Source organism: Larus michahellis, chromosome 1 (assembly GCF_964199755.1).
Source record: "Larus michahellis chromosome 1, bLarMic1.1, whole genome shotgun sequence".
Lineage (NCBI taxonomy): Eukaryota > Metazoa > Chordata > Aves > Charadriiformes > Laridae > Larus > Larus michahellis.
The window spans coordinates 223,537,385-223,565,294 of record NC_133896.1 but is presented as its reverse complement, the minus strand read 5'-3'; the positions used below and the strand labels follow the sequence as shown (position 1 = coordinate 223,565,294).

The 27,910-nt window shown below is 40.6% G+C and overlaps 1 protein-coding gene across 11 annotated transcripts in view; it reads left to right on the top strand.

The window, feature by feature from the left end:
- GRM5 (glutamate metabotropic receptor 5) overlaps positions 1-27,098 on the top strand; it is a 290,564-nt gene extending 263,466 nt beyond the window's left edge. For 5 of the 11 annotated variants that reach the window (XM_074572515.1, XM_074572517.1, XM_074572514.1 and 2 more), the window contains 3 exons: positions 45-984; positions 15,221-15,316; positions 25,026-27,098. In XM_074572515.1, the coding sequence (XP_074428616.1) occupies positions 45-984; positions 15,221-15,316; positions 25,026-25,848 (1,859 nt within the window). In that variant the 3' untranslated portion in view covers positions 25,849-27,098. Of the gene's footprint in view, positions 1-44; positions 985-15,220; positions 15,317-16,878; positions 17,041-18,784; positions 18,893-25,025 lie in introns of all 11 variants that reach the window. The other 6 variants (XM_074572508.1, XM_074572510.1, XM_074572507.1 and 3 more) reach the window with 3 other exon arrangements.
- Positions 27,099-27,910: the final 812 nt, after the last annotated feature.

Here is a 27,910-nt window from a genome sequence, read left to right as displayed (position 1 = left end):
GATCCTACATACTCCAGCTTACCTTCTCTTTTCTCTTCCTGTAGGTTGTGACCTCATTCCAGTCCAGTATCTCAGATGGGGTGATCCTGAACCAATCGCAGCAGTTGTTTTTGCATGTCTGGGTCTGCTGGCCACCTTGTTTGTTACAGCTATATTCATAATGTACCGTGATACTCCAGTGGTCAAATCGTCCAGCCGAGAACTTTGCTACATCATTCTAGCGGGCATCTGCTTGGGTTACTTGTGCACTTTCTGTCTCATCGCAAAACCTCAACAGATTTACTGTTACCTTCAACGAATTGGCATCGGCCTCTCCCCAGCTATGAGTTATTCTGCTCTAGTAACTAAAACCAACCGCATTGCAAGAATCCTGGCTGGAAGCAAGAAGAAAATTTGTACAAAGAAACCTAGGTTCATGAGTGCCTGCGCCCAACTGGTTATTGCATTTATCTTGATATGTATACAATTAGGCATAATTGTTGCCCTCTTCATAATGGAGCCACCAGATATAATGCATGATTACCCAAGCATCCGAGAGGTCTACCTGATTTGTAACACCACTAACTTGGGTGTTGTAACTCCCCTTGGATATAATGGATTATTAATTTTGAGTTGCACCTTTTACGCATTTAAGACGAGAAATGTCCCGGCTAATTTCAATGAAGCAAAGTATATTGCCTTTACAATGTACACCACCTGCATCATTTGGCTGGCTTTTGTGCCAATATATTTTGGAAGCAACTACAAGATAATCACCATGTGTTTCTCAGTGAGTCTGAGTGCCACGGTGGCCCTCGGCTGTATGTTTGTGCCCAAGGTCTATATCATCCTTGCTAAGCCTGAAAGGAACGTACGCAGCGCATTCACCACATCGACCGTGGTCCGCATGCACGTAGGGGATGGAAAGTCGTCTTCAGCCGCAAGCCGCTCAAGCAGCCTGGTGAACCTGTGGAAAAGAAGGGGATCGTCTGGTGAAACCCTTAGGTAAAGTTTGCTAATGTGGGAGTGTGGGGAAGCAATTACGTTCTTCTGAGAGCTGCTAATAGTGGAAGGACAGAGGGAAATATATTAATTCCCTTTGCCTCTGCACTGGGTGAGGAGTGAGTCCTCTCCCCCACTTCTTTAACAGTTTTGGGTTTGATTTAGTCAAAAAGCTGTGCAAAAACAGGGGACGGAGCAATGGGCAAACAATTACAAGGCTGGAGGTACTGGCTGTGTCAACTGTACAATTAATACAGGGAGAGAAACAAAATCTTAGGAGAAAAAAACAGCAGAACAAGAAATATAACTCATTGCCTTGTCCCAAATGCACCCATTTACAATCTCTTTCCCTTGAATGAATTGTATAGTGTCTGTATTTTGCCTCTAGTCACAGCAGTAAGACAACAGGGTTGCTGCTAGTGCTACATAATCAAGATGGAATAATAAACACAAGTGGCGTCATGAGCCACTTTCATATGACTCTTCTGTTATACCTTTTTATCTCCTATTTCCTTGATTTTCCTTTCTGGTATTATCTCTTCCTGCTTTCTTTCTTTTTTGTCCTCATCTATCTTCTCTTCTTTACCTTTCTTGATACCTTTTTCTGTATTCATCCTCCTAACCCCACCAAATTCAGGTGCTCACAGCTCCAACTCTTGCTACCCTTCCCGCCGCTGAACAGATACTCCCTTGCGAGATATTTCTTTTTTTCTTCCCAAGGATTTATTTGAATTTGGTGATCATGAAGGCAACTTGTGTGTTCAGTGTAAAAAAATTAAAGGGAACATTGAAGAGAAAGGAGACCTCTGGAGTGAAAATACTGTCTTGCTTCATAGACCATGCAGAAGTGCGCCCAGCCCAGTGGTTCGTTTTCATCTTTTGATCCCTTTCACTTTTGATATGGGCGCTATGTGGATGATTTAGGTTATTTAATTGTTGGCATAAACAAATATTTCTGCCTATATGAAAGGGCAGAGAGAGAGTTTTTACATTCCTCAGCTATGTATGTCTAGCCTGGAAGTGACAAATAGCTAGATATTCCTCACTGAAGCATGCACGGATTTTAGGATTGATAATACAAATATTTCCAGATATGCCATTGTTCACAACTGGAGTTGGCATAGAACAAGGGCAATTTGTACTTCCATTTTTTTGTGAACCACAATGTAGACTTGAGGGAAGATTTTATTAGTAATACCTGCAGGATAGATTACGCCAAAGCGATTATTTGTTTCTGTCAGATTATTACTAATGCTTCTCTTTCAGTGACTTTGAATCGGTACAGAAATGGACATTCCATTACAAGATATTTTATATCTATGATCAGTTAATGATGGTATCTTCCAGTTTCTTTCCAGGCGCAGAGTAGGATGCTATTTTAAAATGATAAATCCTTTATCAGCTTAAGTGATGGTTCCCTGAAATGTCCTTTTCTACAGCCTCTGTCTGTATGCCTGAATGACCTGAGGTGTTCAGGTTAGAAGCCTGTTATAACAACTTCTGGGCCAGCTAAAAGAGACATTCTTCATAAGATGTCCTCAATAGGAGGACATTCTTCCTCTTTGAGATCATTACTACTTTTCCTGATTTTTGCTGCAGAGCTTATTTGCCATCTCCAAGATGAAGCAATAGATGACGGGAAGATCTTGGGCTTGGGAAGGATTCGTTTGTCACCTGTTAAGGCCCAGTTTTGGAAGATATTGCTCTAAAATCTGTGGTTTGTTCTGAAAAGTAAGGAGTGTACCCTGCTATTACACATCCTAAAAGACAAGGTGTATTTTCTTCTTTTTGAGGACTCTGTTTCCACTTCTTTATATCCCTCTATGTGTAGATAATACCTGCGGTAGAGTTACCAGCAGAACATAACAGGCCATCATCAATAGAGATGTCTTTTTCAATAGCAGTGTCTTGGAAATGTTTTCAATCCTGAAGAGCACTGAGAGTGCCCGATACGTGTGCCTAGGAATGAAAAAGGCAGCACAAAGCTGCTATTGCTGTTGACAAATTTACCTAGATATAAAGAACTAGAGAATTTCATTTGAAACCTGGAGAAAATCTTTCATGTCATCAGCAGCGTTCAACACTTAAACCTGCAGCAAAGACGACACTCCTAAATCTACGTGTCTGAATCCTAGGGTGGTGAAACTGTGGTGGTGCCAGTGAGTTCAGCAGTGCTCTGTCAGCGTTTGCCTGAAGGGTCTGGGAATCCAAGAGCAAATTCATTCCATCGATCATGGGAAATTCTCTCTAATCAATGCCCACTTGGTTGCATGAAAGAAAACAAAACAGAGTTCTGAAATGTGCTGAGTAAATTTAAAATGCTGCTCAGGACTTCACCTATGTCTGATATCATAGAAGCATAGAATCATAGAATCATAGGGTTGGAAGGGACCTCTGGAGATCATCCCATCCAACCCCCTGCCAGAGCAGGGTCACCCAGAGCAGGTGGCACAGGAACGCCTCCAGGCGGGGTTGGAATGTCTCCAGAGACGGAGACTCCACCACCTCTCTGGGCAGCCTGTGCCAGGGCTCTGCCACCCTCACAGCAAAGAAGTTCCTCCTCATGTTGAGATGGAACTTCCTATGCTCACGTTTGTGCCTGTTACCTCTTGGTAATCATCTGCAAGGAAGAACAGAAAGCCACTTTCAGCTCCAATTCTGCTTACTGCAGAGCACGAGCAAACAGAGCCCAACCATTTTACTTAACATTCAAACTCTTCTTTAAAAAAAAAATCTTGTTGCAGAAAGTAATATGTTTCAAGGTATTATTCGGTACAATGCTCAAAAGCTTGTTTGGATAGTTATTCAAGTAAACACTGAAGTACTCAGAATCAAAGGAAATATGCACTAGAGCTACATGGCATTATTTAAAGAGCTCAGAGGGGTTTTATTTAAAAGAGAGTGAGTCACTGTTGAATTTTAAAGAAACATGCTATTTAAGTCACCAGTGCATAGAGGGGCCCCTATCATTAGCATTTTCCTTCTTGACACTAATTTATAGCACAGTGTAGTATTGCATCAAATCATTGTCAAACAGATAATGCCAAAGCTCCATTCAGCGCTTTCACATCAGCTGCAAAATGACAGATAACAAGACTGCTTTTGCCTAAATAAAGCAATGCATCTGTTAGAGTCCTAAATGACTTTTTGCATGGGGTGTTCTTCAATTAAGAAAACTCAGGCAAGCTGTGGATATGTGTTGGAATGAATCTTGACGTTCTGAAATATGTAGAAGGAGAGAGCAAAAGTATTCATTACCTAGTGAAATGAAAACCATTTCATGTAGGCTATTGTGATTCAGCAGTACTCACCAAGATATATTCTACCCTCATTTAAAAGTAGGGCTAACAAACCAGACATTATCGGAAGCGACTCCACAAAGAAGGATGCCGAACACTACACAGCTGGAGTCAAAGCCGCACAACCCGTGTAGAGAGGCATCTGGACCTTCTGCTTCCAGCTGTCTTACCAGTTCATTTCGTAGGGACTAGGAAGGTTATAAATAAATTGAGCAAATCTTACCTTAAGGTCCAGGAGCTATTCTCCCATATGCTACACAGCCCTTTTGCAAGAGTCCAAAATACAGGGCTAATTCATTCTCTCCGCATTCTCACATAACTCTGTATCCCAGGTAAGATAAGGACTGTATATTTCTGCTACAAGAGCTGCTACTATGATATTTCTAGCCAGGACTGCACCCCAAAATGTCTCAGTCATGCCACCTTGGCCTGGGAGATAGAGCAGATGTTCCAAAGTTTCTCTTACCTTTCTAATATCTCAGCCCTGCATCTCACACAGTAATTTAACCACTGTATGTTTATCTTTTCTGGAATGTGTCTTTAAATGGCCCAAATCACACACACTCCGTTTTCCAAGCTTACATACACCAACCCTTTAAACATAAGCATCTCCCTCCACCTTCCTGTAGAAAAGAAAGTTTGCTTTCCTTTAAAGCAGGTAATAAACTGTTCTGAGCCACCAGCAAAGTGTTAAAAACAGCCCTAAACACTGTCTCTCCCACAGATATGTACTAAGCAAGTCTTAAAAATCCTACCAATATTTTCCTCTCTGCCCTTTAAATTTCTCCCAAATCTTCACAGTGCAACCAATGCTCCTCCTTTCCAATTCTCCCACTGTTGGTTTTAGATGCCCAGTGGTCCGTGCTCTCAGCTGCTTCTTTTGGAGGTCCCCAACCTAACTTCAAGGTTCCTCAGTTGCTTCAGCAGCAAACTCTGCTGTTCCAGCCTGTAACCTGTTACGGGAAAATCAAGAGGAACCTGGCATCCTTCTTTAGATCAAGCTCTGACCTGGACACAAACAGCAGAGCTGTTCAGGCACTGAGGTGGGAACCTCCGAAAGAAGGGTGAGCTCAGAAAACACAATTGTAGTCCCAAGGGAAAGCTTCCTGCTTGGAGATTAGAGGCTTAGTTCGTACGAATCCCCTTTTATTTACTTTTGCAGTATCAGAGAGAGGCAGAAGAAAGAAATTAGGCAGCTAAAGGTTTTTTTTAACTGTCGGCCATTCTGCCTGTGATGATGTAGGACTCACTTAGGTTTCTTCTACCACATTCCCAAAAGACAGAAGCCAGTAGGTACCCAGTAGAAGCCAAAAGTACTCTTCTGAAACAATACAAGATAGATTATCATCTTCTAAATCAGTTAAAATCACTGAAAGTAACTATTAGTTTAAGCAAAAGGGCTGAGCTGCACTTTCAATCTGTTACCCAGGCTGGTAGATATGATCGTTCAACAGGAAAGAATCATTACCAGCAAAGTCAGATAGTGTTAGCCATGTCCAAGATACGTTGGAGGTTTGTGGTACTGTGCATAATTCCTTCATACAGATGTGAAGAGCACAATACTAGGCAACAGAAAAAAGATGCACATCGATTTCTGCACTTTATCACAGACACTTATCCACAGCAACTCACGAATCTCACTGAGATTAAAGCTTATCAGCTCAGTGTGGCAGTGATGTTTTATTCTAGCTGGATTTACTGCATGACGCAGTATTTCCTAACTAATTAAACACAAACTATGGCTGTCAAAACAAATGAACTACTCGTTTGGTTTTTCATGTGTTATCTTGCCCTCTTAAGAAGTTAGTCTACCACTGCGTGACTGCAGAACTGGGCATTGCTCTGTATACAGCTGCAGAAGTGATAGGACTGACAGCTTTCGTTCAGGAGTGGGGATCCCTTGCTCTAGTGAGACAACACTCACCCTCAGGTGAACCACTAGAAATTTTTATCGTATAAATCACTATTTTTTTGTTTTATCTTACTCAACTTAGACAAAGATGCTCACCCATCCCGGTGCCAGTTGGGAGCATTTCTTCTCCCCCTCAAGCCCTACACGGGTACAGTAATAGGAGCTTGAGGGACCAAGTGCCTGCCTTGCACAGGCACCAGGAATAAAATTCTGGTGTCCAGGCTCACATGCCGTTAAATGCCATTCCCTGTCTCCTATGAGAAAAACATGATAAGCAAGGTAGATTTTTCCACTGGACTGGATTCAGCCCCAGACCACCAGTGGCTATAATTAGTGTTCACATCAGACAGTCCCAAACTGTGCCATAATGAAATATTTTGGAAACAGTTTCCTACCATCACACTGTGTGCTCTGCTTTCTGCAAGGAACAGCTGTTTTTCCCCCTTATCTCTTCTCTCTCTTTTTGCCTCTTATGACTGACTATGTCTGCTTCATTACAATTCAAACAGGAGCTATTTTCATCCACAAAATAAGAAAAATATGCTTGGATCAGCCTAGAAGCTGCCACTCATGGTTTAAAAATATTGCAGTCTAAATATTATATCATACATCAGCACATCATATCTCAGCCTCAAAATCTTGGGATGAAATTTTCGGGAGCCTGAATTGAAATTTCTCCAAAAAACATACCCTCTTTTCCTCAGGAAATTTTTCAAACTAAATTTTAATTCAGAATCTGTTTGAAATCCATTTGAAGCACTGAAAAAATAAAAAACAAGTGAACCAAAAATTTCACGCTTGAACTAACTAGAGCAATCTTAGCTGTTACAACTTTCAAGGTCTGACTACCGCTATGTTACATTATTAGGAAAACCCGGGGAAGACACTGAGTTTCCAGACAAATGGGAATCTCCGTCAGAATAAACCTCTGCCACTGTTACACTCCGTGCCAAAGGGCTCCAAGTTGCAATCCATGCAATTCCCATTGCCCAGATATCAAATTTTGACTGATTGAAAGCCACATCCATGAAGAAGTGGGTAGATATGAAGCCATGGCCATCGAGCTGTGATCAAATGCTTTTAGAATATGCGTGTATGTTATTAGCATGAGGATTTCAGATGTAAATGCGAGAGATTCAAATTCCGTATGCCTCAGGAAGAAAAGTTGCCTGAGAGATGAAACAGGGCTGTTATTTAACATGGAGCTTTCAGCCCTGTAAAGAAGATGGTTTACAAGAAAAACTGAGGGAGTTTTGTGGAAAGCTGAAGCTGGGTCACATTCCTCACGTGTACGCCCATTGAGAAAGATACTGATCGTGAGTTTCTGCCACAGCATATTCTACTGGGACACATTTCTTATAGTACAAGTGCCAATTTTGTCTTCATTTATATGCAGCTTGAACAATCTCTTTGACAGGTTTTGAATGGTGATAAAAGAACAGTACACTTCTCTTCCAAACTAATGTGTAAAAACTTTTTACTTACCAGACTTTATCAGGGCGTGGGTTACAGGTTCGTGCTCACAGTTTTCACTACCGAAGGGCTGAGATGCTCTCGGTGATGTGGTTGGTCACACGGTACACTAAGTCCAACCCTGCTCCATCCGGTCCATCGCCTGGCAAAACCAGAGAAAACACAACTTTCCCAATCCATAGAACAATAGTCACAGACTTCATAAAAATCATTGGTTCTGCAGTTTCGGCACTGGTTTACTCATAGAACCATGAAGCCAAATATAGAAGAGGTTCTAACCTCATGCTACTGAGCTCGAGACTGGTGTATCACGTCTTGTACGGAGTTACGTCAGCAGCCTGCCAGTTATGCCAGGGTGGATTGCTTTCCTACTGGAGCCTGGTGGACCCATTCTGTCTTGTATACAAGAAACACTGAGTGGAAAAGGCAAGGAGTTCCTAGAAAGTTCCTTTCTAGCCTGCTGAAAAGAACAATGATTTTTAATGTCAGGCAATGGCAGAAGAGAGACCCCAGCCTGGCTCTCTTGTACCCCACAAATGCCCCACCCATCACTGATCATATTAGCTTTACAATAAAAGACCTTTAAAAATTTGGGTTTATTTCACTGACAAAAAAAAAAAAGGGACATTATTTGAAATCATAAATCTTTATGGAGTAGGCAAACAATTTATTAGTGACTTAGGTTTATTAATCAACTTTTGTGTGTGTGGACAACCAACCAGGAGATTATCAAAGAATGTGAATCAGCAGAACTAGTGCTTAAGAAGTTACATTACAGAAATGACTGGCACCATCCTTGAACTATAGCAGTGACCAGCTTTTAGCCATTGCTCATCTCAGAGCAATAAATCCCAGGGGAAGCTGAAAAGTGAAAGTCCTGCATGAAACAAGACCAGAGACGACTGTACAGCAAAATACTTTACTGAGAAATCATCATGTACCAAAAAACAAGTTAATTTCTGCAGATGCTGTTTAAGGGAACCATTGACTACAAATTGCAAGAAAGCGCTTAGATGGCTTTGGATTATGAGACGATGGCAAAAAAGTGAGGGGTAAGCTTCTCACATCACGTAATGTCATTAGAGTAGGTAACAAATTACACGAGGTGAAGGTTTGGCTCAATGGGTATTGTTCCTATTTAAAAAAAACCAAAATCTAGCCATAGGGATATAACAAGTTATTATTTGTTTGCTTCATAGCCTTGCTAGAAAAGAATTTTGGTGCCTGCAGGAAAAAAAATATTTGACTCCTCAGAGGAAGCCATTATCCTTTTGACTGATTAGTCTGCATTTATTAATGAATCAGTTCCCGAGTGGATCATTCAGAGCTATTTTAATCTAATATGTTACAAAAATTTAGATTGAGAGATTACTGAATGGTTTGAGTTCTTCATTTTTCCCTAAGTAATTTAGTCTTGGTGTCTTTTTGGACAAGCTTGATACTGCGATTAATTAAGCTTCAAATATTTTGAAATGACTGAAGAATATTTTATGAAACTCAATGAAAGGTATTAGGTCTGAAAGATTCTGATAAATTGCTACTAAAACATTCCATCTGTGTAATGAATTGAGATTCTTGAATGCCCTGATTACAATGATTTTTAATTTGTGTACAGTGCTAGAGTCATTGTTTTGAATTTTCCCCTCAACTTAAATTTAATTAAAATACTGATTGATTGATTGATTGATACAAATTGTTTGTCTGCATTAACTGAGCACATGTATTCAAGCCTATTTTTTTGAATTATTTATATTATTAAGACAGCGTCCCCATCATTTTGTATTAAATATCATAGCTGAACTGTGCAAATTAAATTATGTTGTAACCAGTTCCCTGCCTACTGTTACACAAATATGCTCTAGATTGCAAAATACACTTTTGCTGGTGTACTACAAAAAAGACAAGGAAGCAACAGTGAAGATGGGACCCAGCAGTTCGACATCTTTTTAGGCAAAGAAAGAAATGAGGAGGAGTTTTTTATTTTTTAACATCAGCTTCTACCCCTTTTACCTTTTGTTTTCATCCTCAAGCCTGTCTTAAAATTTTGGTGACAAATAAATGTCACCGCATACTATATCAATATTCTTCTTATCAGTCATGCTGAAGAGCACCCAGACAAGCCAAGCAGACGGTCTCATGTCCATCGGCATGCATGATGTAGCTCCTGCCACAAACTATCATCTGACCTGAGCACAGGTTTGTCTACCAAAGGAACTTCTGGTTCTTTCCAGAGCAAACTTTGATATGAGCTGGCATTGGCATTAATTTGACAAAGAGAAGACTAGGACATCCACCTTCCTTCCAAGGTGCAAACAAGACATGAGTCAGTCTGCCACTGTGGAAACACATGCATGAATTACAAAGAATGGTATTTGTACTTGAATACTGGAATTTGGTATGGACTGCTAGAGGAGCTGGAATTTCATCTGACTTAGAACTGCATTTGGTTACAGATATTTTTTAATGACTGACTGAAATTCAAGGCAGCTGTCAGTTAAAATATATAAACACAAAAGTCTCTTTTAATTTGCTGTAGTTTCAATGATAGGGTTATGTATTGCAGTAATTATCTGGTTGCCACTTGATGATTTATAACAATTATCCATTGACAAAAAAAAAGAAAATTAAGTCATTTTACAGTCCACTATCCAATAATGAGGTAGCAGAAAAAAAAAAAAAAGGTTAAAAATCTAACAAACAAGCACTAAAGATGCAAAACATTAGAAAACAAAATAGAGTTAATATATTAAATATACAGAATAGCATAACGGATCCAAGGAATAAAAGTGTTGGAAAAGAGAAACTTCTTTCGTACAAGTCAGGAAAATTGAAAAATGTCAAGTTAAACTCAATGCCAAGGTAAAGCATTTAAAGCAGGCCCCCATCCATGGATTTCACAAACCTAGAGGTGTTTCTAACATTTAAAATGCTTCAGAGCAAATGAGGTGTAGCTTCCCTTTTCAACATAATGAAGGAAATCATGAATAAAGTAATGAGATCTTCCTATGGCATCTCTAGTTACATATACCAGAAGAAGAGAGGACAGAAGTTCAGCATAATGAATATAATGGGTTGAACAAGAAGTTTTGTGCAAAGATGACCCTAGTGGACAAAAATCCTATACAATGGTTTGTACAACATTTCAGAAATACCCTTTCTGGAAGAAAAATAGACACACTGGCAATATTTTGCTATCGGTTTAATCTTCGCTTGAGCCAGTATAATGTTTTGTATATCATTCACTAAAAATGTCATTTTAATTCACCCGCTGCAATTACATATGATTGCTTAATTAGAATAAGTTGTAAAAAAAAAAAAAAAAAAAGAAAAAGATTATGCTGCACTTGAAAAAAATAAATTTTGAGTTTGGCTTTAAAGTAATTTCGCTTGCTGAAATTGTGCTTTTAAGCAAACAATGTTTATACGCTGATTTTTTTTTAAAAGGAACAAAAAGTGCCATGCTTAATAATATATAATTTATTTTAGCCATTATATAAACGGGGAAATGTCACACAATAGGCTGAGACCCCTTTAGAAGTATTCAGTGCGATGTAACGCAATGTCAAGATAGCATGACCAGTCTCACAGAACTGATTTTCAAGAGCACAGTACTTTTGTAGTTCAAAACAGACCCTACAATAACAACGCTAAATGTTTTTCATATTTCATTCCTTACCATTTATGCAGAAACCTTCATACACTTACTGTCTTACCGCGTCTAAAGGCCAGCCTTAACTCTGCTGCTATGAAACACAAGTTCTTCATCATTTCTTAATATCGAGACCAAGTTATATTGCAGGTGAAAAATGCTACTTGTATGTAAGATCTGGCAATTAAAATCTATAACTGGGTCTGGAAAAGTGGATGGCTTTGTAACACACAGCAATCTGTCCAAGTTCCAGGCAAAAGCACGTTGAAAAGACTCAGTAAAAACAATGCAATGCAAAAAGACAGTATTTCATCAATACGCTGTAAAGCTTTCTGAATCCTCTCTCCTCTTCTCAATTAATTTAATCTTTTTGGGCGTTAAAAAAGTCTTGCTTCAGGTTTATTCCAAAATAGCCAAAATGAGAGGTTTGGGGTTGAAATAATAGCTATCACATGCATTGATTATTGTTAACTTGTGGAGGAAAGCTTGACTCAGAAAGAATTTTGGACACCTAATATCATTTTCAGTATCTCCGACCAAAAATTGGAATCTCGTTAATTAACAAGGATCTTAGGAATTATCTCTGCAATGCTGAACTTAAGTTACCAGTACACGATTAGCGACTGCCCTACAATGACATCTGGCTGTAATTTGGCTGTGCAACCTCCCTCCCCTTAAGTGTTTCTGTGGAAACATCACTTTTCCCACCCTTGCAACGTACAGTTTCACCAGGGCATCACTCCTGTGTCGATTGGAGCTACTCCGTTCCTCTGGGGTTAGCAGTGTGAAGCACACATTCGGTGCTCAATACTTAATAAGATTTCTGCATGCCAGTACGAGATTGCACTTGAAATATGGATTGATGACACCTCTGCATCTGCAACACAGCAAATAAACTTTGCTTTGCATTTCATTAAAAAAACCCAAAGATATCTTGAGACATCTTTTAGTTAGCTGAACTTTTTTACTGAAAAAGGAGGGAGGAAAAAAACCCCCATGTCTAAAAGTCAGTTTCTAATCGCTGACTTATTTTTTTCAGAGGACAAATTATCTTTCTCTCGGCCCAGGACTGTTTCTTTCTCTCTACCAATCCCCTCTGGAGAGAGCAGAGGACTGCTGTGTGAGACAGAGAGATGTGACACAGTATTTGGCAAATGGACAAGTACCACAGTGATTGAATTACTGGGAATTACTTCCCAAATTTCCTGTCACTGACCAACACTTATAAAAAGTATTAGCATCTATCATTAAGAATTTTTCTCAGGACAACTTGCTGCTGTGTAAAAAAATGCCACAGCCCATGATGCCACAGCCAAAGACCCCAAAGAAACACTAAAAATGACCCAAAAATCTGTAAAATCCTTCAACATAATTTAGTAGCTGCCTTTCTGTACAGAAGCAAAGTCTTCTCTCTCTTTTCTAACCAATGCATAGTCCTGGAATTGACAATGAGAAAAGAAATTGATTCCTGCAAATACTTCTCACGCTGTAGTGTTTTATGCCTCCTCCATACACTAGCTGAAATACCAAATTAATTTTCACAATAGCATTTTTCATGACAACTGCAAAGAAATGTTTGAGAGTTTTTTCTCTCCTTGGGTTAAATCCTTTAAAGAAATCCTTTGTTTTAACAATGAGGAACGAGGCATTTTTCTAATGCAAGGCATTCTAAGGCAAAATAATGTCTTTTTCCTGCTTTAAGGTGAAACCCCTTTTTACACAGAAACTCTGGTGTGCCTTTCCAGAATGGTCACCCAAAAAACTTTGCAGCTTCCACGCACTGGTTAGATGCACCTTCCACTCTAGGCAGGTTGATTAGAGTTTGGTCACTGTTTTCATAATTACTTGGATATTTAGCACTGAATGAATGGCAGTGGAGCAGTTACTGTGGTTCAAGGATTTGAGGCATTCTGTGACAACACACTATTTATGATGGTGTAATTTGTTCTTGAGTGGATGGAAAAACTTGAGAGATTCATAGTAGTCTCTCCATTGACTTCATAGCAGTGGAATTTATGCTAATGACTGGGGAATGGGCAATCTGGGAGGGGGGTTTCTTTATCTGGGTAACATGCATCCTACTCAGGGGTTCTTCATGATGGAGTTACAAAGGACACTCACCTCTTGTTTCCTTCTGTTGGCTACTTTTTAGTATTCAGCTTATCGTGAGCATTTAGAACCTCCAAATTCCTTCTCTTAGTCTTGACTTTTTCTCCTTCCGTCTTGCTGGGCACAGAGTATCTCTTTTGGTTGTCAGGTCTAAATGTAATTGTGTTTCCTTCCTGCTCTTCCTAAGCTCTACTTTCTTTGATGTCTAACACCTTCACCCCAACTTTATTTCCTTTTCTTTCCTCTGAAGCTTCTACACATTCTTTTCTCTTTGCTCTTTCTCTCCGGCTACCCCAATTGAACTTGTATGACCCAGTTTGACTTCCTTTGTATTTTTCAGTGAATTTATCTACTTTCTAAGCCCCTCCACTTTTTCCTCTGCTCTAGGAACCGACTTTCATTTAATATGTACATGTCCTGCGCAAGCTTCGTGCCTGTCTGGGAGCACTGCATATACCACATTCTGGATTGCCTTAAAACCTTGGTAGCCAGTCTGCAAAGCTCCTGTTATTCCTCCTTTCAGTAAGGTTATAATTTGTAAATTAAAGGACTTCTCTGCACTGCGCACACCTCATTTTACTGTCTCCGGTTCACTGTCAGGTTCACTAAGCTTCTTCCTCAGTTATTTACGCAATATACGCTGCCTCTGAGGATCTACTACAACTGCATCCAAAGTTTAGCCTGACTTTGTGTGTACTCAAGTTATTTCTCTTTTACAGGGTTGTTCTCTTCAAGGTACCTTTTGCTATCTAGATCAGGTTAATGGACAAGCAATAAACAAGTCATTTATTCTGTAATGTTGGCAGTGTTAAAACCTACAAAACTCCCCATGGAAGTGTGTTAAATACCCACAGTGTGGCTCATAGCACGTGAAAAAGAGATATCACAAACTCTTTGAGAAGACATCTGCAGGCATTTTGCCTGAATTTTATTAAAGCATTTAAATAGGTGTTTCAACACCTAGCACAAGGATTTGTACAATTAGGGTGAAATTCACCACTGGGAAGAGAGCCAGCGTAAGACCTCTTCAATGCTCACATCCCATTTAAGTGCTCAGAGTGTAAACGATGACCGGGTCTTACCCTAGTATCCTATGCAGGGATTAATTAGATCCTCAAGTATTAAACTGTTTATCCAAATGGATTTTTCATCCAAGTGCAAGGTATGGTATTTAAAACATTCATAGTAAAGCACTGGGTTTAGGATTGGGATTGATCTCACTAGACTTTATGCCTACATCTCAGCAAGTCATCTAGCCTCCTCTTATTGCTAATGGAGAGAGAAAGGCCCAAGACATGAACCGTGAGCCCACCCAAATTCTATCCAAGCAATCAAATACACTGATGTTTGCTTTGACAAGCAGAGAAACAAGTCAAACGTTACAGAGATGGAGGATCAGAGAAAAAGATTCAGTTAGGACTGAGAATGTGGCCACCAGCTTTCTCACTGATCCTTAGTTTAAGTGTTGTTTCCCTTGAACTGTTTAGCCAAAAAGTATTAAAGACAAAATTTAGCATGCTATCCGTTCTGTAGGATTTTTTAGCTCCTCCTATATATATATAAAAAAAAAAAAAAAAAGAAAACGGTGAGCACGTCTCCTGCATAGCCCTGTTTGCTTTAGTGCAGGTCTGGGGTTTTATGCAGCTATTCCACCGCTCCCACGGCTGCTTTGCGCTATACCCCGCCACTGCCACAGTAGCGTTCACGTGCATGGCCCCTTGCACAGCAGCTGCCACAAAAAGCTGAGCACACAATCACTTCTTTCTGTTTGCTCCTGTTGTTGTCGTGATTTATTAGGTACAAAGGCAGGAGACTGGCCCCGCACAAGTCGGAAATAGAGTGTTTCACCCCAAAAGGGAGTATGGGGAATGGTGGGAGAGCCACAATGACCAGGTAAGCAAACAGCAAGTGGCCTCAGGGCAGTGTGATATGTCTGTGAACAGGAGGAGCAGCCCTGGGACAATGCCAGGCCAGATCCTCTGTCTGTAATTCCTGTGCATCCCATACAGTATGTCTAGAAAAGAAAAACAAAAAAGAAAACACATGGCCACTGCTGATTTCTGTGTTCCATCTGACCACCAAAAAAACCCTGCACCCTGTTCATTTGAGTGATCCGAACCACGTGTCCTGTGTGATGTTGTCGCATTATGGTGCTCTGGGGAGGAGAAATCTTACACCTGACTCATTAAGCCAGTAGAGCAGATGAAGAGAGAAAGCATTCAAACTTGGAGCGACCAGGTCCAGAACTCCTCTGGAATAGTGGTCCTGCTACATATTAGGGGTTACATTAGGTCTAATCAAAAGAGATTTTAAAAAGACCAGAGAAAAACTGATTGAGGAAAATGTTTTCAATACGAAAATGTTGGTTCTTCTCAATCAAAATATCACGTGGGAAAGTGCTGAGTTTTACAGGGGTTTTAAAGAAAGGCTTCAAACTAATTTTAAATACACCTTTTTCATTACTTTCTCCTTTTAATTTAATTTATGTATTTCTCTTCAATTTTGTTTTGGCCATTATATATTCCATGACATTATACACCAATGTTACAATTTTAATGAATATCAAATACTATATTTTTTCAGTGGTACTGGTATGGACTGTTCCAATATGGCCATTTCGATGTTTTTGTATTGAAATATTTCAAACAATTTAATTCTGTGAAATACTCGGAGATTTCGGCTATTCGTCTCATTTTGAGTCCAGTCAGACTTCCAAATGTTGAACTCTCCCGTAGGACAGAAAATCCATTTCTCCAGACATCTCCACTAATAAATGAATAAACCGCATGTGTCACAGATGGTTATAAATCTTTCATGAAACAATACTCTTAATAAGCACTGTATCACTGTGTTACATTCTACTGCAAGTTAGAAACACTTTGTTTACCGTTTGTTAAAAGATCTACTCATTCCATATCGACCCCTGTAAGGTATTTATCAATGTAAGCTTCGAGCACAGTATGGCCAGATTATACCTTTACTTTTCCCAAGTGTTACATCGCAGGTGAATTTTATCATTGCAGGAGGGTGTTCAGTGAAACACTGGCACGGTGTTACGTTCCCCTTGGGCACGACAATATTCACTCATGTACATAAGGCTATCAACTATAACGCACACACCTGGGGACTCCTGCTGCTTAAGTAACATCAGGAGCATTCACCGCTGAGTGTTGTACGAAATGTGTACACCCCTGTTATTATCTGTCAGCTGGGATCCCGTTTCTTGTCTGTGTGTTGTCTGGATATTTTTTTTTTCCTACATTGCATTGCCTTCAGTGATGTTTATTCTTCACTTAAAAGCTATCTGGAGTCGCTATATAAGAGAATTTTGAAGAGAAGAAAAGTACGTGTAAATGTCAAACCACTGTATTTTGTTGTACAGTATTCAGGTCTGTTTTGCCTGGCCATATATAAACACTTGAAAAACTTCTTTTTTATATTTTGTATCTTCACAGTGAAGAATCTGTTTGCATTCCAGACTGTAATCGATCTGAGTCAAGTAGAGAGGAGAAAAAGGTTCCTGTTAAAGAGGATGCCCTAACAGTCAAAAAGACTGGAAACTGTGTCAGTCTAATAGTTCCACAGCAAGACTGTCAGCTGCAAGACCTACTCAAACAGTTAAGAACACCTGCTGCGTAACAGGGAGTGCAATTGCATTCGATGGCTGTGTTTTGTTGTCTCCAGCCACAGTGTCCTGGCCAGTGGTCCTTGTCAAATTCCATGAGCTGAGTAGAGTTGCCACTGAATGGCCTGGGAACCTCCCGGAGAGAACGTAGGTGTTGCAGAAAGGGGAGTAGGTGCCGTTCCACTGTCTCAGTGAGTATCAGACCAGTGCTAGGAGTCACTGGGACGAAGCGCAGATGGAAAAAGACAGATGCAGGGGCCTGACCCTTTGGGAATCATGAAAAAATCTCATCGTCTCACGGGACGAAGAGGTCCCATGCTACTGACCAAATCCCACTTACATCCTTTCAGCATTAAAAATTCTGTGCAATTTCATATTGGGTGGTATCGTTCAGCTCATGTTCTCAAATCCCTCGAGCAATATTATTTTTGTGTTCCAACCCGACTGTGGATATTTTTCACATCAGGGCCTAACTATCTCTATGTATTAGTCTTACAAATGGCTTGGGATTTTTCAAGATGAAAAGTGACACAAAAATAGCAGTAATGGGTACACTATGTGATGCTTTGTAAGGTTATTCCTGATTAACAGAAGTTTCTACGTCCTGCGTCACCTGTGAGCATCATTCACATACATCTGATAAAATCAATTATGGAATGGGATGTTTTATGAGGCTTTCACAAAGCAGGCATCACAACATCTTTTTTTTTTTTCTTTTTTTTAAGAAACTGCTTAATAATTCACAAGAGTAACTTTTCTGCTGATAAGTCCCATGTGCATAAATACCTCTGTAATCATTTATCAGGCACACCAAACACCTGAAATATCTCCAATTGTATGTTCTTTGCAGAGGACAGAATTCAAATACATCTCCGGGATACAACGGGGAGAGTTAAATCTTTTTTTTTTTTCTTTTTTTTCTTTTCTGTGCACTGCTTGTGCTCCTGATTTCAGGGTCAGGTAAGCTGATGGTTCCTATTTTTCCCAGTTTCCTTTTCATACCTTTAGCAAATTATCAATGAAAAAAAAAAAAAAACCATGTTGATTAAGCAATGCTGAAAGCATCTTGAAGCTTTGTGCATCAGGAAACAGAACTCACAGTTCAAGAGATGGCATCGTCCTCTCTCCATCCTGCGAACGGGATGCTCCAGTGTAGCAGAGATGCGCTCAGGGAGGCTTGAAGTGACATTTTTCAGCCGAGAAGCAAAACCCAGCGCTAGCTGCCTTAATTAACAATTGCAATGAGGTCACGGTAATAGAGGAAAGAAGCTACATCTGGTATCAAAATAATTTTTGCATTTTGGGTCATGATGATAGGCGTCCAGAAATGTTTCATTCAGCTACCAGGCACTTCATTTCCCATTCTAACCAGGCATGCTGCTGAAGCAGCTGCCCGCGTCAGTGTCACCGGGGGTTGCTCTGGGAGGTCACTGGTAAAGTTTCTGTCCATCAGCTCGCTCCCACTTCGTAGTTTCTTTCATCATTTACATTAAAGTCATTCATACAACATCAGCTGTGCCTTTCATATGGAAAGGAGTTATCAACAGATTACAGTTCGTGGAGTGATATAAATAAATGCCCTTGCTGTTGTTAACCCAAAACAACTCTCTGTTTGCAAAATAATTGCAAAATAATTGCAAAATATGTTGTTTACTTCTAGAACTCAGGACAAGACAAAATGAATTTTTGCCCTGTTTCATTCCTCTTTTGTGTTTTGTTGTTATTTATCTCCATAGAACAAGCAACATGGGAATAATTTAAGCTAAATGACTTGAGTGATATATCACTACCAGGCTGTTTGTGTGTGGCAGAATTGGCTTTCACCCAGGGAAACAATTATACAGGCACGTAGAGCTTTCCTTAAAAGCTATTTAAAAAGAGAGGAATAGCAACAACATAAACCTTTACAGTGGTAGAGCTCACCTAGTTTAGACACCTTGAGGTTCTACGTCCAATTTTAGCCAGTCATCCAGGATGTCATCCGACAGTCCCAGGAGAAACTACGACTTCTTCGTACTGGTATATGGGAGTTCGCCACTTCAACCACTTATTTCATTTCAGTGTTTTTAGCGGGTTGCAAGGCACTTGCATTCTCCCAAGGATGAAGAACTTGGGTCACTACAAGCAAAATTCATATTGATCTGAGGTTGGCTCAAGTGACAAGACTGGAGAAACAAAATACACAGGCGCCCGTGCTTGCATGCATCGCAGGCACACACACCAATCACCCCTTATGAAGAGTCAGGTTTTAATTAAATCTACAGATAGCACACAAATCCTTTTCAGGCTGGATAATTATATCATTGAGTCTTTAATAAGGTTTCAGCAGAGGACTCTAAAAGGACAACGGCTGCTTACTACTTATTTTGAACAACAAGAGTTCCTCTTGGCAGAAAATGTTATGGACTAAATTAAGTACAGACATTTATCCTACTTACCATTGCCACCTGCTTCTCTGGATAAGACAGCAGGACTTCTCCGTTAAAGACAGGAGTTGTGTTGGAGTTGCTCTGCACAGTGTTGGAGCAATAACTTAACTATGTCAGCTTCTTAAAAACCAAGATATTGCTTCAAGTTTGAATGCAACACTACTTCAGCCATTGAAACATCTAAGCATAACTTTCCTGACAATTTTAGCTCAATAAAATTTAGACCAGTGACCTGAAATATGAACTTTCATGCATGGACTTATCAATTAAAGAATTCGAAATTATTCCCTATTATATTCATGTGAGGACAGGTTGCAAACAGGCCATGCAGGTCTCCATCAAGTTGTTGTCCAGTATCTGCTTTCAGTTGTATCATTTGAAATCTGGAATCAGATCCTGATATTGGTACATGATAGAGAACAAAAATTCCCCTAAATTTTTGTATTAATCTCTCTTGATTCCTACTGTATTCCACTTTCTACTGGTGAATAATACCATGTAGTTATGCATTCTAAGCTTGCTTAGAAAATAATAAATTCCATCATTTTAAACCAATTTTCCTATTTCATTTAAAGATATTAACAAGAGAATAAGCGACCTATTTTCAAATTATATGCACTTCCAGTAACTGTTCCAATACTAGTCCCCAGGCCCTTATCACCAGAATTAATTTTAGCATCTTCAGGTAATTAATGAGAATGTCACCCTTGCTAGAGGATGAGACTTTTCAGCTGCAGTGACTATCAATTCCTCTTCCTGTTTTTCATTTCTTCTACGTTTTGAAGGACCTCGCAAAGCACATTTGTTTTAATAGCATCTGGCTAAAGAAACCCTGGTGGCAGAGCTATGCGCCACCTCATAGGCAATCGTACCACAGTGCAAGAAATGCTAAAACAAAACTTGTGCCACCTCAACCAAAACAAAGGACAAAGTGATCCTCCCCAGACAGAAAAAAAGAATTTGTGTAAGGGGAGAGGAACATCTTTACTAACACCTAAGTATATAAAAAGCAGTTAACACCCCTTACGAAGACAGAACAAAGCCCTAAAGACAAAAAAGTGCCTCTAAAAAGATTAAGTAAGGGAAGAAAATGAGAGACAATACTAATTGCTATTCTGTCAGCAGATGGACAACTGTAAAGGAAATATTTGAAATATCAGAGACTTCAAAAGCCCTCTTGTTTATACCACTTTCATTTCTTATACGTATTATATCATGGCAGGTCTAGCAGGGAAAAAGCCTAGCTATCAAAATCAAAGCAGCTTTTAGTAAAGAGGCTGGAGAAAACAATTAGTATGACTGGTTCTGAGGAAATCCTTCGCATATATAAAACTGAACATAATTAACCTATAGTGAAAGAAAAGGAAAAATATGCTATGCAAAAGGTTTCATTTTACAAAACAAAAAAACAAACAAACAAAACACAAAAAAAAACCCCAACAATATTTTCCTAACATTTTGGTTTGCGAATTATAATTGGAGTTTGCACCTCTCCAGATACGACCTGTAGCCTGCTCTGCTCTGCTCTTCTCTACTCAGTGCAATGTGCCAGCAGAAAAGCAGAATGGGGTAGAAAAATCTGTATTCAGCCAAACTTAGCAGCGGAATTCCTTTAGGATCTCCAAAGTGTAATTCTGCTGTTCTCATGTGTTTGCAAGAAAACTCTAAAATTTCACTGACCTAAAGTTTCCCATCATCAAAGGGTCATGGCAGATCTGGGCATAATAAGTGTAAACCATTCCATTACTAGACATCGTAGTCTGTGTCTCTGATCTATCTTTATTCCTCTATTTTTAAACCGTGTGCATCGCAGTGGGTTCCAGTTAACCTGACAGAGTAGCAATATACAGTTAGAGCAGAATTGTAAAGTACTATCACTGGAATCTACGGGTAACCTAGCTTCATACCAATATGTGAAAACAAGTGATGCTCCTTTCACAGAGGTGACAAATGATCGCACGCCTCAGTCCAGTGTTGACTTTGTAGTAAGTAGGTGCAGCATGACAAAGTGGATGATACATTTCCAAGATAACAATTCCAATTATTGCTGGGCAAACTACTAGGATTTTAACTATAGGGTTCATTCCTTACTGAGAAATTGCCATTTGCTTCCTACTCAGTTTTTTTTATATCAAGGAATTTGCAATGAATAATCATCAAGTCTCTCAGGCTTTTGCACAAAATTTACATCAAGCTACCTCTCCTTTAGAGGCCTAGGAACTCCATGAGAGCCATATCATAGAATCATGGAACCACAGAATCTTCATGGTTGGAAAGGACCTTTGAGATCATTGAATCCAACCAAACAACCTACAATCTCTGTCACTAGAGCATGCCCTGAAGTGCCACATCTAGACGTTTCTTAAACACCTCTGGGGATGGTGACTCAACCCCCTCCCTGGGCAGGCTGTCCCAGTGCCTGACCACTCTTGCAGTATAAGTAATTCTTCCTAATCTCTAATCTAAACCTCCCCTGCCGCAGCTTCAGACCATTTCCTCTGGTCCTGTCATTATTCACCTGGGAGAAGAGGCCAACACCCACCTCTCTACACCCTCCTTTCAGGGAGTTGTAGAGGGCAATGAGGTCTCCCCTCAGCCTCCTCTTCTCCAAGCTAAACATGCCCAGCTCCCTCAGCCTCTCCTCATATGACCTGGTCTCCAGACCCCTCACCAGCCTGGTCGCTCTCCTCTGGACACACTCCAGCACCTCAATGTCCCTCTTGTACAGAGAGACAGCTTGATGTACAGATGTGCAGCTTGATTAGTGTTGGGCACAGCGCAAAGGCAGTAAAGGAGTGCATCAGTCAAGACTGACACAAAACCAAACCGGGATTCAGGGGGGCTGATGACAGCTGCTACGCTGAAGCTTTTACTGTCAGCTGCCCTTGCCCAGGGCTGGACACATCCCCAGATTTCATCCTTTTCCTTTCCCCAGGCTCCTCAGCCTCCTTGATAATTGTCTCCTGAACAGTGACCAGGGAGGGAGTAACTTTCACAACCTCTTACAATCTGGCCTTCAGTCAACTGAAAATGTCTACAGGCACTTAGTGCTCATGTGCACACTTAGAGCTGTAGGGTTTGAACATCTATACTAAGCCAGTGCTCGAAGTGAGGAGAGGCACTAGAATATACCTCTTACTTCAGGCAAGCATTTCTATTTGCATTGGCTAATCCTTCATGTTAAGGGCATTTATTTCACTTCTGTGGCAGGCAGGTCTGTCACAGATCCCTCTGAGCTCTGAACTCAGCAGGAGTTAAGGGATCCCACCAGGGGGGATGTCCAGGACTGGAACTCGGCCCTCTCTTGCTGCCAGATCAAAGTTACAAGTGCTGGGTGATCCAGCCTCCTGGTCCAGCTCAAACTCAGTAGGAGCTGGGAGGAGGTCTCGTGGTCATCATACCAGAACTAGAAGCAAGATGTCATCTGATAAAGGATCCAGATCCTGCTCCTGCTGCTGTCACCGAGCTCCCACTGAGCTCAGGACTCAGCATGACCAAGGAGACAGGGCTCTCAGACAGCTCTCCACACCCACCAAGCACGTGTTCCAGTGAGAGGAGCACACAGTCTCTGTTTCTGTTTTCCTCTGAGGACGTTACAGATGTTCGTGCCAGCTCCTGTTCAGCTCAGAGTCACATGCACAGAGATGCAAAGAGTCAAAGTGATCAGTGCTACAGGTTAGCTTTGGCTTTTCCTGCTTCCTCTGATTGAGGTACGCCAAAAGGAAGGGATTTACTGAACAGCAAGTTACAAGCCACCAGTTGTTCTGCCTGGCATTTTGCGGGTAGGTGCATAACAGTTAACTTCCAAGGTCCAGATAACATCCTGGTGATCGCTGCAGCAACAGGGTGAGCCCTTATATAGACACACAGGTCATCTCCCAGTCTAGCCTCTCTTGAAATACCCACTGGTTTGCGTTGTGTTTGTCTACTGGATTCTGTCATGCTGCTTTTGAAGGGGAAAGCTGTTGGCATATGTTGTGTTACATGATCCATCATAAGTCCACGTAATGTAATCGTGGATGTGAACCTACAAGGTTTTGTTTACACCCTGCATGCAACCATTTTTTCTTTAGATGACTAGAAGAGCTATTAAACTGATAGTGCATGGCAAGCCTCCACACGAAGGCTGGTATAAAGTCATCTGTGTTTAGTAAACTGTGTGTCTTGCAAACTGTTATACTGCAGGCTAACATGTGTGAGTATATCTATTTCAGGCTTAAAAAGCAAACAAACAAACAACAAATTTGTGATACTGTGCCAGGGTCTCCAATGTGGTTGTCTTTCCAAAAATCCTAAATGGCTGCAGCAAATGTTTTGGAAACCAGAGGGAATCGTGTAAAGTTCTGTTGCATTTTATGTATAAATCACGCTTATTTGTATGTGGAGACTATGTTTTTCCTATTGATATCATTTCAGAGTCATTGTCTGTTTGAGTTAAGAAATATTTCTAATGGTCTTTCTTGATCCCAAGAACTAGAGGTTAATGTGCGTATAAACACCAGCTCGTCAGCCTAAGGAAGATGTAAAAGGAAAGGAGTGGTTTTATACTATGTAAGTGCCACAGCTGGCTCTCCTTAGGTAACCAGAGGAGAAAAAAAAAAGCAAAAAAAGCGACTTTGGTAAAGAGCAGGGCATGATGGGATCTGAAGAGAACTTACCCTAAGAGGACTCATTTTGCAGGAGAGAGGAGCAAACATGTTTATTGCTGTCTCCAAACTCAGGTCACCATGAGGAGCTTCTTGTATATGATGTCCATTATTTCTTTCCTATGAGCAGTATAGTCTTATTCTCTGAGCTGACCTGCAATTAAAAAAATTAGGTTCTTTAAACTAGTGGTGGCTAATTTACCAAGTAGCCTGATGAAGAAGAGGTCACCCATTAGAAGTGTCTCTCCACCCACAAACAGAACAGCCCCCTTCTGAGCGTTGCTCCAGTACTTCCAAGTTCTGGAATATAAACAGATTTTTTCCCCAGGCATAATGGGCTATGCTTCTCCATCTCCCAGTCTACACTCCCTGCCCCAGACCAGGAATCCATGGCCATCACCCTACATCAATGCTCCCAGGCCAGCCCACGTACCTGCTGCCTGCAACCTGGCCAGTCCAGGTCTCTCAGCTATTCCCTTCAATCACGTACCTCTTCCTCACTCCTCCACGCACCCCTCAGTCCCACAGCCGCCCTTCCTGACAGCAATCCAACAGAAGGGAAGCCATCAAGCTGCTCCCTCCCTCAAGGTGGACACTGCCTATGTCCTGAGGGCAGCAACAGGGGGGTCAGCAGTGGCCATGAACTAGCACAGAGCAGGTCACAGCTGGATGAAAAAATGGCCTGTGAAATGAGTTGGCCCACTCTGCTTGTTTTCCTAGAACATGATAGATATAGATGTATTGCAATAGAAATAGATGCAGATATAGATGATATAGATAAAGTAACAGGCATCTTTATGATGAATATAAGCTCCAGGACACCACATACCCACGGTATAGGTACAGTGATTACATTTTAAACTTTGATGCAAGTTACCATCTTATCTCATTTCTGTTTACAGCTCCAACGGGAAATCAGTTTCCTGGGCCCAGAATGAGAAAAGCAGCAGAGGAGCACACCTTTGGCAGCGGTTGTCAATCCACATCAACAAAAAAGAGAACCCCAATCAAACTGCAGTGATCAAGCCTTTTTCTAAAAGCACAGATAGTAGCCGACATAGTAGCAGCGCTACATTTCCAGAGGCCAGTGCCAAAACGCTTTACGATGTTTCGGAAGCAGAAGAGCAATACCCAGCTCAGTACCGACCACAGACTCCCTCGCCTATCAGCACCTTGAGCCACAGAACTGCCTCCGTTAGCCGAACAGAAGATGAGGCCCCTACCTTCCAGTCAGAGCCTCCTCAGAGAAGTAGCTCCTCTCAAGGGTCCCTGATGGAGCAGATCAGTAGCGTGGTTACTCGCTTCACAGCCAACATCAGCGAGCTGAACTCTATGATGCTTTCAACAGCCACTCCAGGGACAATGGTGGCCACTCCTCTCTGTTCTTCATACCTGATTCCACGGGAAATCCAGCTCCCTACGACAATGACCACGTTTGCAGAGATCCAACCGCTTCCTGCCATTGAAGTCAATGGCGCTTCGCAGTCAGATAGGAAACCTTCAAATGGCAGCGTCAAAGAAGGCACTTCAGAGACCCCATCAGCCAAGCAAGACCTTGAGGAGTTGGTAGCTTTAACTCCTCCTTCTCCTTTTAGAGACTCTATCGATTCTGGAAGTGCATCTCCCAGCTCACCGGTTTCCGAATCAGCTCTCTGTATCCCATCCTCCCCAAAGTATGACACGCTCCTCATCAGAGATTATACTCAAAGTTCTTCTTCGCTGTGAATGTAGTTCAAGACAATGTTGGATCTCAACGACTACAAGCAAGTAGTGAGGGGACAGCCAAGCCTTCAAGATCTCCAGTGTTTATGCAGACAGAGTGAGAGGCGTTGGGTCATCTTGTGAGAAATGTAGAGGAAGAAGAGGAATTACTTGAGAAGTGGAAACATCAGATTAATTATGCTGTTTTAAAGACAAAATGACTCTTGGCAGATTATCGTGGCCTTAAAAAAACATGGGCTTTTCAGAAACACTGAATCTATTTTTGAGGGCTTATAAGGAGTCTGTTAAATCAGTTACATACCAAGTGCTTTGCTTTAGTATTACAACGAACCGTGTGTACAATATACGGGGAGGGGGGGAAACTAGATTGTAAACAACTGTACAATGGCTTGTTTGTTTACTCTGATTCCTTACCCAGAAGTGAACCTTGATCTTTTATCAAGAATAGAAGACCAAACATTGAATGTACATTTTCTAACAGACTCAAATCTGGGACCAACCTGTCAAGCTTTCTTTTTTTTTCTATGAAGATCTCAAAAAGCAGTAATGTATGTTCGATAACTACCAAACTTTTTGCTGAAGCGTATTGTGTCCGTGATGCGTTACACGTGGATAACACTAAGCTGAGGCTTTGCAGTGAGTGACTGCAATATGGAGGGCTTTACAAGTGACTTCTCAACCTACACATTTGTTTATGAAATTCTCTTCTACCAGTATCAAAAATTCGATTTGTTAGCATTGGATTCACCTTCACAGCAACAAAACCCAAGGAAGATTTCCTGACTATTTCACCATGTTGCCAACTAATAATGAAGTAGCAAAAAATATTTTCTGGAGTACTGTTTTGTAATTCCCTTATCAGGGCAAGTTGTTGAGGTGAATATTCTCTTTCTAGCAGCACTACCAAGCTATACTATAGCTGTACTCCCTACTGAAATGACTACATTTTTATGGATGTTCTTATGCTAACATTGCCAGTTAAAATATTTATTCGGGCTCCCATAATCTGTGCTTGTAAGGAACAGGTAAACACCCTAAGGATTTTCTCCATACTTTGAATGACAGCATTTTAGGAGACCTATCTGGATTATGATGAATGCTAACTGTCAGTGGAAAGGTTGTTGTAATCATAATTCATATATAGGGAAAAAACCCTGTGTCAAAATCTGCTTAGAGGTGATTTAGCTACTCTTTAATAAGCAACAATTTTAACTTTATTTAGCTGCTGATGCCTTGCAGCTATGAACTGTGACAAAACGAACAAAAAAACAAACAAACAAACACAAAAAAAAAAAGAAAAAATACTTTCAAAGCAATACAGAGTAAAGGTTAAAACAGAGAAGACCTAATGAGATATGAACCAACAGAGTCTTTCTTTGTTTCTTAGCAACTCACAGAAGAAGCAAGGGGATTCCTCATATTTTTTTCCTATATCAAGGTAGTACAGTTTAATGCACTTCATACTGTCACAGCACTTTTTTAATACAGGCAGGGAAGAGTTTTAAAGTTTGAATAGAAGCTAAATAATTTTTGATAGGTGTAGTTACATAGAACTTGTAAGTCAGGCCCTAAACGCACGCTGTATTGGCTCTCTCCTTCATGACATAGCTGTCCTCAGGTGCCAAACTTTTATGGGTTAGTTTTATTTTATTTAAGGATAGTATGAAGTGGTGAACAATGTGCTTCAATTCAAAGTTGAGTTGATGTAGCCTTATATAGAAGACAGCCTCATGGAAGGGAGCCTTGAAATAAGGCTGCTATGTTTCATTTTCAAAACCTTTAGATCTTACTTATTCAAAGATAACAAGCATTTTGCAATCAAAGTTCATACCTCCTTTTTCTCCCTCATGTTCAAAATAATAAATATTTGATCAAAAAAACCCAAAAAACAAAGTAAAAAAGAAATCACATTCACATACTTTAGCAAAGAGCGTTTTCTATTCCTTTGGGAAGCTCGTTTCACCATTATTGCTGCACCCCAACTTGCTGCTCAACAACATTAAAATGAAAAGTAATAGATGGCTGAATCCAGGCTAACACCTCACAGAGGTACTCTGGTGGCTCT